The sequence below is a fragment of the Trachurus japonicus genome, unplaced genomic scaffold, assembly GCF_045865225.1.
Source record: "Trachurus japonicus isolate A0001 unplaced genomic scaffold, Traja_1.0 AP030258.1".
Taxonomy (NCBI): Eukaryota; Metazoa; Chordata; class Actinopteri; order Carangiformes; family Carangidae; genus Trachurus; species Trachurus japonicus.
In genome coordinates this window covers 1-10839 of record NW_028220391.1, presented here as the reverse complement: position 1 = coordinate 10839, position 10839 = coordinate 1, and the positions used below count along the sequence as shown (strand labels likewise).

The window sequence follows — 10839 nt, the reverse complement described above, 5'->3', positions numbered from 1 at the left end:
TCGAACTATTTTGTTAGGTGGAGCCCTGTTCACACACACACACACACACACACACACACACACACACACACACACACACACACACACACACTATCTGACTGAACTGCCAGTTTCCAGTCGTCCAAAAAAGTGTTGGATTGAAATCGAGTTGCTGGAGGGCTGCAAGTTGGAAACTCCAGCTGGGGTGATTTTGGCAGGTGTAGCTAAGTGAGCGAATAACACCCTCCCTTTCTCCTGTCTGCTTCTGTTCAGAAGCCTTTGAGCAAGGCGCTTAACCTCTGTCTGCATGGGAAGAACTGGATATACTGGGACAGAACCAGGCGGCTTCCAGAGGGGAAGATTGTGAAAGCGAATCAAGGCATTCCTTAGACACTACGTACGCCTGTGGCAGATTCGCCTGTGCATAAATAAAGGTTAAATAAATGTCTATGTGGGAAGATTTCAGTACAGTAACAAGCGGAGCTGGAAATTTGCTGATTCAACAGTCATCTGGAAGAGGCCTGAAGAGCAGACGTGCCTGCGAGAGGTTAAGTGGCCCTTCAGTCTGTGTCGTTTAAAAAAGGCTTTAATGGCGAGCCCACAATAACAACAGTAACACTGTCACAGACACTCACCTCTTTTATAGCACGCGCCCTCGGCCCTTGGAAGGATTGATGTGTCGCCATAGCAACATTGACCCTTAAAGTCTCATTGCAACCTGAGCTCGGGCCCAGATTTATGGGTGTTTTCAGCTTGTTACAGCAGATTTATCTTCACAATAAAAAAGAACAACAATCTGCAGAAATCATTAAGGGGAGTCTGTTGGAAAGTCTGGGGTTAGAGGGGAAGGTGCGCCAGAAGCAGCTGAAAAATAATGTTGATATGATAAACTACAAACACTTGGAATTTAAGGAAGGAGTCTCTTGAAAAGTGCTTTTGTATATGAATGACTGAATATCCTGCATTAGTCCAAATTAATGAGGTAAACCGACTTTTTTTTTTCTTTTTCTCAAATGTATGCTTATTTTTCATCTGTGCAGACTTCTTTTTTCCTGGACTTGCATGTGCTTCTGTTAAACATTTGGCTGTATTAGACTAATTTGGTTGGTGATTCTGCAAATTTAAGTTCTAGGAAGAGCAATTTATAGTTTCTTCTTCACTTTTGGAGGGATTAGTGTCCTCATTTTCTTCCCCTGAATCACTCCTGTGTGTGTGTGTGTGTGTGTGTCTCTCTCATGTGATGAGACAAAGATATTCAAAACCCCAAGAACTCCTCTGGCACCTCTAGATGTTACTCAAGACTTTCTTCAGGAATCTTGACTGGAAGTTGGCGTGGCCCGGTCTGAGATGAAGTCATTAGCGTGGCACGCTGATAAAGACAGATGACACAAGGAGAGTGGTGACGAGGAGCTGGACGGGTAGAAAACAGTCAGGAGCAGCGATGGCTGCACTGGTATTTTAAAAAGGGACGTCTTCATTCCTTCCTGCCGACGTGAGTGATCCTCCTCCATTCGTTACGGTCAGGAAGCTGCGTGACCCCGCGGGGGCCAGTCCGGCTGACTGGCCATTCTCCAGGGCAGCCAGCAGCAGTGCATCCCTTAAGCAGGCTTGACCGACCTGCAGTCACACACTCCGCGGTCAAGCCCTGGGCAGGGGGATTTGAGATGTGACAGCATAATCAATTTCCATGATTCATGATCACCCCTGAAAGGAGGGCGCGCTGAGCAACCGGGCAGCTGAAAGAGGAGAGCAGAAGGGGAATGCTGACAACAGAGTCCACGGCCATGTATAGCAGCGGAGTCACTCACTTCTTCTGGCTCTGCTGCTGCTGGTCCTGTTTGTTGGAGCCTCTGAAATATATGTAAGAAAACTTGTGAAGCTCATGCCACTTTTATGGGGAAATTCTCCTCTGGCTGAACGGCCTCCAGAGAAAACTCAAGAGCTGGGGGTCAGCGGCAGTGCAGAGAAGCACCCTGGAGCTAACAGTGATTCACATCCAGATTCATGAAGATTACAATGCAAAAGGCCCAGCTGAACCTTTTTCAGTTCTTGTGTTGCTTGAGGTAACCGCACACACGGTTTGTGTTAAATACAACTCAACAAATATCGACAGAGCAGCAAGAAGAGCAAATAGCAAATTCATCGCCAAGTAGAAATGGTGCTACAAGGCTGCAAGGCTAAGGAAGGAAGACTTTAAAAACAAGACGGCTGTTGTCAGAAGATGTCACACCAACTGTTGTTTCATTTAGCTCGGAAGGTCTTTTTTTTCCAAGTTGCACTAAATTTCTTCTCTACACTTTAAAAGCTCTGCCTATATACAACATGGAGCTTCTGCAGTCATTTCTGTGCACATTGAGCTCAAACGTACAAACACACAGATTCAGATTTTAAACAGATATGATTTTTATCTCTGTTTAAACATATTTCAAGTCATGCAGATATAAAACTGTTCATTTAAGCAGCCGGTTAAACCAGTTTTTCCAATGGCGCGGCTCTAAATCTAAATCTACTCTAAGTGTTATTGAAGTTTTTTGTTATGAAAAAAAAAATACAGGAAAGAAAAAGGAAGGAAAAGACCCAGCCAGGCTTGGCTTTTGTTCAAATCAGACCAGGTTTTTATTCCATGTGTGGTATAGGGCCAGACATCTGAGTAAAGGACATATTTGCCATGAACCGTGTTATCCTTGTAAAACCCCGGGTTTATGTTTTCTGCCTTGGGAAACTGTTAGATTCCTGTCAGAGGGTCTGAATTGTGCAAGGAGGAAGGAAAAATCTGCTAAATCCTGATCCATCAATCCATCAGATCTCATAAGCAGAATAAGCTTGAGATTTACGAACGCTGCTCATTCATTTTTCCTGACGTTTTAACTGCAAGAGCAATTCGTTTATTTCTCACGCTGCTTTTAAAGCAAACAAGTTATCCAAGTTAATCCGAGTTGTTGTACCATTTCATAAACGGCCGTGATGTCATCGAATGTTGCAGGCTTTTTTGTGTTTTTTTTTTTAGCATGGCACAGTTTTTTTTCTTGTTGCCCTGTTGCAGTTCACTGACAATTCATACGGCCGACGCCCATTCACGTCTGAGGCCCCGTGTGAATGACTGTAACAGCTGAAAATCTCTGCAGATGTGAGACTTTGTCGCTGTGGATAATGTCACAGACTCGTAAACGCCATCTTGAGACTGAGAAATTGAATCTATAGTCGCTCCCTTGCATTCTCGGCGGGGCTCATCCCCTGACCTTTCCAACCCCAAGAAATACTTCAGATATTAATATTAGACTGTATTGGGATGAGCTGAAAATAAAACAATGTCGTCATGAGAACAGAAGTCGCTTAAAACCGTAAATGACATTAATGCTTTGACTTTTTAAATTCACATTTAAACACCTTTCGATCTTCATATATGAAGTTTCCGTCACTGTTACTGCAACTGTGAACGTTGTGTTCGACCCATTGAGAATGTTTGAAATGTAAAAAATAATTAATTTTATGACAAAACCATTATACTGTGATCTCTCACATTATCCTCGCAGAGTTCAGCACCCCCACTTTTTTTTTTTTTTGGTAATATTTAGCTGACCCCATTTGGGCTAGGATACAAATTATTTATTACTAATTGTGGCCTTAACATGGAGATAATCATCACATACACTTAATGGAGGTGTGAATTTTCATTTTCAAGTTCTTATTAGCTATAGAAGCTTTAAGCATTACTGTAGCTAGTTAGCGCAACAAGCCAATGTACCTACAAGCAAAGACTTAAAAATATTTCAATGGTAAGCTGAGTAAGTTGAGTATATAATCATGTTCTTCGACCTATTTTCCCACTTGTCAGAGCTGTATGCATGACTATTTAAAAAGCCAGTTTGATACAGTATCAGAAAAAAATCAAATAGTAAAATGAAAGTCGTAAATAAGAGGCTGGTTAGTCGTGTGTCGTGACTGCCTCCTCGTCTGTTTGTCCACCCCTCAAGGTCATGGTCCCTGCTGGCCTATTAGCAGACCATGGCGGCCCTGTGTGCTATACATGGAAAGGCTTGGCGACGGCAGCGGTGGTGGTTGAGTGTGTGTGCATGGAGAGGGGTGGTAAAGAGAAGGGGGCAGGGGCAGGGGTGGGGGTGAGGGGGTGAGGGGAGACTACAACTCAAGAGTTGATATGTCTGTCTCTCAAAGGCCAGCAGGAGTTTGGCCTCTCCTGCCCAGACGGCCGCTGACCCCCGTGGAGACAGCCCCGCGTCAAGTTGCTGCCAGGTCCCTTTGAAAACACCTCGGCCTTGCTTGAGTGATTGGCCATATGGGCAACAGTGCCATCCAGGAACCCCCCGCTGGGCCAGGCATGGGCTGTGGGAGGCATGAGTGGGAAGCATGGCTGCCCCCCCCCCCCCCAACCCTCCAACTCCCATATCACAGTCATCTTGTCTCTAGTATCTCCACAGTATTTCTTAACACAACTACACGCTGTAATTCACTGTATACTAATACGGCCTAACCCCCCGTCCCCACATTACACACATACAGACACATGGTCAACACACTCACACACACAGCAGATGTACGCATGCGTAACCATGGTCCCGTATATACAGCCTCAGTTCACTGGCTTGTACTATTAGCCTATGTTTTTTTAATAAAGATTTCTTTATGAAACATATCTAATTAACATTATCTACAAGTTTCCTAACGTCATCTATGGTCAAAACCGGAAGCCGGTTTTGCATTTCCGGTGGAATTGTTTACGTTTCCATGGTTTTCAGTTGTTGTCATACTGTAGTTGCGGTAAACGCATGGATCTATTAACACTGGTTTTTGGCACAGGTGTCAATTTGTGTGATATTCATTGTTAAAAGCTGGTGTGATGATCCATGCGTTTTATAGATTTTCATTGAAAAAAAAAAAATCCATGCATTTACTGCGACTACCGAAACCATGGAAACGTAAACATAAAATTCCACAGGAAGAGCAAAAAAAATAGTGTAATTTTCTTTACTTCAATCAAGTCTCCTTTGAACTATTTGTTTAGCATGATAGCTATTACATATTTTAAAATATTCATTTCATATTTATCAAATCAATTAAAAAAATATGTTTGGCTGATTTACAGTAAATATATAGACCTACTAATAAAAAAAGTGCATGTGCTAACAACAGTGGCACAAACACACAATCACACAAAGCATGCATCCACATTTGGGTCATTCTACGAAACCGGTGCCATTTCAACCTTCAAATTTTCAAAGATTTCATGGCGAGATTTTTTTTTTTTTTTAAGCCATAACATGAAATATATGTTAATCCTCCCAAAAAAGATATTTTCCCACCTCAGGCATAAAATCCTTATTAATATTATCATTTTTTTCAAGACGTGGGAGATATTCATTTACCACCCCGTCACGGACAATGTGTACACCATTTGAGTAAAAATGCATGAAATAAATTATAAAAGAAATATGTTTTCTAAACAGTTAAATGTCCTTAATCAGGAATCCATCTATGTAAAGTATGTTATTTAATCAGATTTTTTCATTTTTAGATGTTTGATATTGAATTCTGAATTTAACATGTCATCGATCACATTGTTTGTACAAAAAGTACTACTTCACTTGATTTAAAAAAAAAAAAGTTACATTAATTTCATTTGTCCACAAAATAAGAACATTAATAAACATTAATTTATGGAGAATTTCACTCCCTTCCCATAATTTTTTTGACAAAATGACTATGTGACGGGGTGGTAAGTGATGTGACGGGGTGGTGTACTGTGACGGGGTGGTAAAAACCTACACAGTAAAAAACATAGTGTCAATTCAACTCTTATAGAGTTGAATTTAACTCCATTTCAGATAACATTTGGTCCCACTCGAAAATAGAGTAAAATTTACTCTATGGCCAGTGTCAACTTTTTAGAGTTAATTCTACTCAATTCAGTGTCAAAATTAACAATGGCATGTGTAAAAATATTTAACACTGAGGTTTGTTCACACTGTTCAGAGTAATATGATTACACTTTATAGAGTTAATTTTACTCCAAATGTAGTTCTTAAAATGACACTCTAATGTGTAATAATATTTAATTTTTATTTCTCCCCAGTGTTATTTTTATATTTTATTATATCTAGGTGATATGTACTATACTGAACTGCTTTGATCCAAATGATGATTAATTAATAATTAATCAAATAGAAATAAAACACAAACAAGGTTACAGTAACAACTTGCTTTAATGCTCACCAGATGAAGCAATATGGAACAACAAAGAGAGCTGTGTCATTCACTCCATAGAACATCTGTATGTCAAAAAGCCTGGGATAAGGCAGGTTGTCAACATGAAAGACAACAAAATCTTGCTTTCTCCTTGTTACTTCATACACATGGGAATGTTCTTGAAAACTTACTAAATAAAGGCAGAGTGAGCAGCAACAATTTTTCATGTATTATCAGGACAGACTCAATCTGGTAAAAGAGAGGCATTTCACATTCAACTGCACCACAAATAACCAGATGTTGGTGGTAAATAAAAACCATTGTGTTTAGCCCCAAAAAATAAGTAGGCAAGGGAAGGACTCTGTACCAAAGATGTAATGGGCCTTAAATAGTTTGTCATTGGCTCCCACTGAACCTGTTGCCTTACATGGTAGTGCATACTTGTTGATGACAATAAAGAAGGTGTGGATGCTGCTTCTCGTAGGCCCCTGAGCGAGGAGGTAAGGCTGGCTGCTTTGGCTGATGTTGTTGAGATGCTGCTGTACACAGGTTCCAGCCTAAAACCAAACATTAAACAGCAATATTTAGTGACCAATATCTCGCAATATATCACTGTACATGAAACTGAGGTGATGAAAAGCATATTTCAAACAACTGTCCAGCATACTTTTATGAATTTGATGAGGTGTTCCACAGCCTGACTTGCAGACATCTTCCCTGGCCTCTTCCTACCCTGGGCAGATGGTGGCAAGAGATGAAGGAGCAGCAAGATGGCAGACATGTCACTGTCCAAGCCTAAATGCCAACAAACATAATAATAAAATAAAAAGACAGTGTAAGTGGTAAGAATATATAAAATGTGATTTTTTTATGCTACATGTACATTAAACTGGCACAATTACAAACAATAGTAATTAAAAACAGTCCTAGTCTTACCATTCTCAACCACAACAGTTGACTCAGCATTCCTCATCAAATTTAGGAGCCCTGTGCTCGGTATAAGTCCATGGCTTGCAGTGAAGGGTCAGAGTTGACCACGGCCTGGCCCGCCACCTTGAGACAAAAAACAATTTTATTGACTCCTGCCTACACAACTCACCAACATCATGTGTAACTGATAGGTATACTTACTCTTGGGAGATTTGCTAGCAGAGGCACCTCTTTCTTCTGCAGTCTTTCTCTGAATGGTCTTCAACCCCCATGCAAGGTATCCAGAACCACTCTCTGGATCGTAGTAATGTTCCTGTGTAATTAAATACATGGAGACTGACTATGCTATCAACATTTCTAAGGGCAATTAAGTGTGTTGTAAGGACCCTTTTACTTACATATCCATGTTGTGAATATGGGTCTTCCAGGTATGGAAACAGAGCAACTATCCCCTGGGCGTACATCACCCTGACATTTTTAGGGGGGGATGTCCTAATGTATGAATTCAATGATGACAATCACTCAATTGGACACAATTCAATACTACCAATGTTTCTTTAGAGCCTACATTTTTGATTCTTACCCATGTGTTTGAATCATCTCAGCAGCAAGTATGTTTATCATCTGTCTTCTGGTGGTATCTTTCAGGGATTTGGTTTTTGCATACTCTTGCATGATGTGTTCACCCCCAGGCTTTGTTGTCAGGATTTTTTCAATCAACTTAAATGAAAACAAAATATAAAGTCGGAAATGTTTGAACAAATGAATGAATGAACAAAATCCAGATTAAATTTAACAACAATGTCCACTACCCACCTCTTTTGCATCATAGTTTATGTGGCATGGCCTTTTAGGTTGACTTCCTTCGGTAGCGGCTGCTTCTCCAGGAGGGTCACACATTGTGGAGTTCAGAATGATAGTATCTTCAGATGCTGCTGAGCATGATGATGATGATGATGACGACAGAGAAGCATCTGTGCATTAATGAATATGAACAAAACAGAAGCATAATAAATAGAACTGTTATTACTCCCAACTTTTAATATGAACACATTTGTGAATGGTTAATGATTACCGAGTTTTTCATTGCTCAACATGACTCGGAAGGTTCCAGGTGACTCTTTCACTATTTCTTCAAAGACCTCTCCGTCCACTTCTGTGTCAGATTGGTCATATACCTTCATATCTGGCTGCCTACCTTCTGGTATGTTAAATTTTAGGCAAACTGAAGCAAAGGAAGGAAAGGGAAAAGGATGTTACAGTAACAAGACCATTTCCTTCTGATGAGAATCAAAACCATAACTAAGTGGAGTGAGCCTCATTTCTTCACAAAATGCTGTTGAGTTGAAAGCTTAAGTCAGTAGGTTATTCCATGCATTTAAAGGCACAGCAGAAACAGTTATGAACTCAGAGGAATCGTTTATGATAAATTAGGTGTATTAACCAAGTAAAAGGTTGTGATATTGTGTTATCCTGATGTACAAACCTTCTTTCATGAAGACATCCAATGTTAGGTCAGACAGCCTAACATACTTCTGGTCCCCACCGAATGACACACGCAGCAGCATATTCTATTAAAATAAACAAAGGTTAAAAAAAATGACAACCAAGAACAAACAGTTGAACAAAGAGTTACCCACGTGCTTACATTGTTCCATAACCTACTTACCAACGAGGGTCCTCCTTTTACACTCACATCTGCTTGATTACTGTGAACAACAAGGCAAAGTTGACATAGTTGAGTTGTGATAAATAAATCAAAATTATGTATTATGTATTGAATGAATGCTGCATTCTGATTGGTCAACATGTTTCTTGTCAAGCGTAACAAAGTGAGTCGGTCGTTTTGTAGAAATAAACTCTCAGGGTGAATGTAACCTGACCAGAAATGCACAACTTTAAGTTACAATTTTAGCTCCATTCCTCAGTGAGAGCTAGCAACAGTAGGCTAACTGGCATGCAACTTTGCTGTCTTTGTGTAATTTTTAAGGCACCACTCAGTCTATGGCACCACTTCGGCAACTTCAGAAAATGGCTAACTGACCAACTGACCGTTTGAGTCGTCGAGTATTGAGGCCACACAGGAGGGAGAGGGAGGGGGGCTATACCGTTGCGGTATCGCGGTATGCTAATCGCTAAGCTAACCGCGAATTAGCTTGAAGCTAATTCGCGGTTAGCATACTAGTAAACAATAACACAAAACGTTACCCTAAGACAGACAGCGTGTATTTGTGTGTACCCAAGTTGAGGAAAAGACACACATTTAACGGTGCAGCTTAACTCAACGAGAAATGTCGAACTTCTGAACTGCTAAGTTAGCAAGTTGCTAACGTTAGTTGTATGGGACATGACAGCCATACAACAGAGGAATGGGCAACGCCAAACATTTATAAACCGATACAACTGTGTTCAAGTGGAAAACAATTATTAAACGATGTTACCAACACCAGCATGTTCATTATGTTACTTACCCGACCATGGCAGGACTCCAGACCTGCTCCAGACTAACCGTCAATGTGCTGCAGCGCCACCAGAGTGTTAAAGATGTCACTCTGTAGAGTTAAAGTTACACTGCATGTCTACAGGAGTTAACACTGACTTTTAACTACTACTCTAGAGTGGGTTTACTCTCCATATAGTTATAAATACTCTAAATAGGTTAAAATAGGTTGACTCTGAAATATTGACACCCCATTTTTTACTGTGTATATGATCTGTGGTATTTTAGCCTTCATGTTACATGAGAAACTTTTGTTGATTCTAGATATCACTTGGAAACACTTTTAAACACTTAAAATACTTGAACACATTGAAAACTGCACCTTGCTTCAATGACTTGAAAATCTGGATACTTGCACATTCATTAATTTGATATACAGTACTATGCCAGTACTATGCCTACCACCCATTACCACCCCGTCACATACCACCCGCGTCACACTAAAACGTGACGGGGTGGTATGTGACAGGGTGGTAAATTTCATGCCAAAATGATTGCAGTTCTCCATATGGTCAAGTTCCAAGAACAAAAATACATGCATTCAATTTGAAATATCATTTTCTTTCTAATAATATTGAAAAAAACTGAATAAAAAACGGTTTTCCCTGTCTAATTTGCGTGACGGGGTGGTAGGGTCATGCTTGACCAACCCCATCTAACATGAAAAAACAACAAATAAACAATATAAAAGAATAGCAGAATTTGCTGGTTTTTAGTCCTGGCTGCTCCAAAGACCCAAATGATGTCACTTCCTTTTTGTGATGTAATTTAAAACAAAAGTACAGTATGGTAAGGTCCAAAACAAGTTAGTGTGACGGGGTGGTAGGTCAAACTGAGGGACGCACACAAATCATAACATTTTAACAAAAAATAATGTTATTATTTTGAATAAATATATGTGATGTAAACAGGGATACACATATAATCCTGAAGATAATAAAGTTTTGAGAAAAAATTCAATATTTTTGGGTGAAATTTTACATGCAAATGTCATGTTGGACAATACGGACACATGAAAATGACCATGTACAAATGAAAAATGATTATAAATAGTATGTTTATGTTTAAAGAATAGTATTTTCTGATATATCATGTTAATGATAACACTTGATTTAATAGCTGTAAGCTTTGAAAACACAATTAGACAATTTTTTTTTGCTTTGTGCATCTCATCAAACATTGCGGACACAAATGGCACCCGTTTCGTAGAATGACCCATTTACGTACAG

General features: G+C 39.9%; 1 protein-coding gene and 1 long non-coding RNA gene across 2 annotated transcripts; both read right to left on the bottom strand.

The window, feature by feature from the left end:
* Nucleotides 1–6615: 6615 nt before the first annotated feature.
* Nucleotides 6616–7151, bottom strand: LOC146960518 (uncharacterized). The gene is made up of 3 exons (XR_015035432.1): nt 7117–7151; nt 6848–6975; nt 6616–6737 (listed from the first exon to the last, which is right to left on the bottom strand). It is a non-coding gene; the product is annotated as an uncharacterized LOC146960518 (long non-coding RNA).
* A 7-nt stretch (nt 7152–7158) lies between these two features.
* On the bottom strand, nt 7159–8678 carry LOC146960517 (uncharacterized). Its single transcript, XM_085772307.1, has 7 exons — nt 8597–8678; nt 8186–8335; nt 7927–8084; nt 7694–7830; nt 7509–7602; nt 7280–7423; nt 7159–7233 (listed from the first exon to the last, which is right to left on the bottom strand). Exons 1-7 carry the CDS (start codon nt 8676–8678, stop codon nt 7159–7161), a joined length of 840 nt encoding a protein of 279 aa, XP_085628433.1.
* Between the last annotated feature and the right edge of the window lie 2161 nt (nt 8679–10839).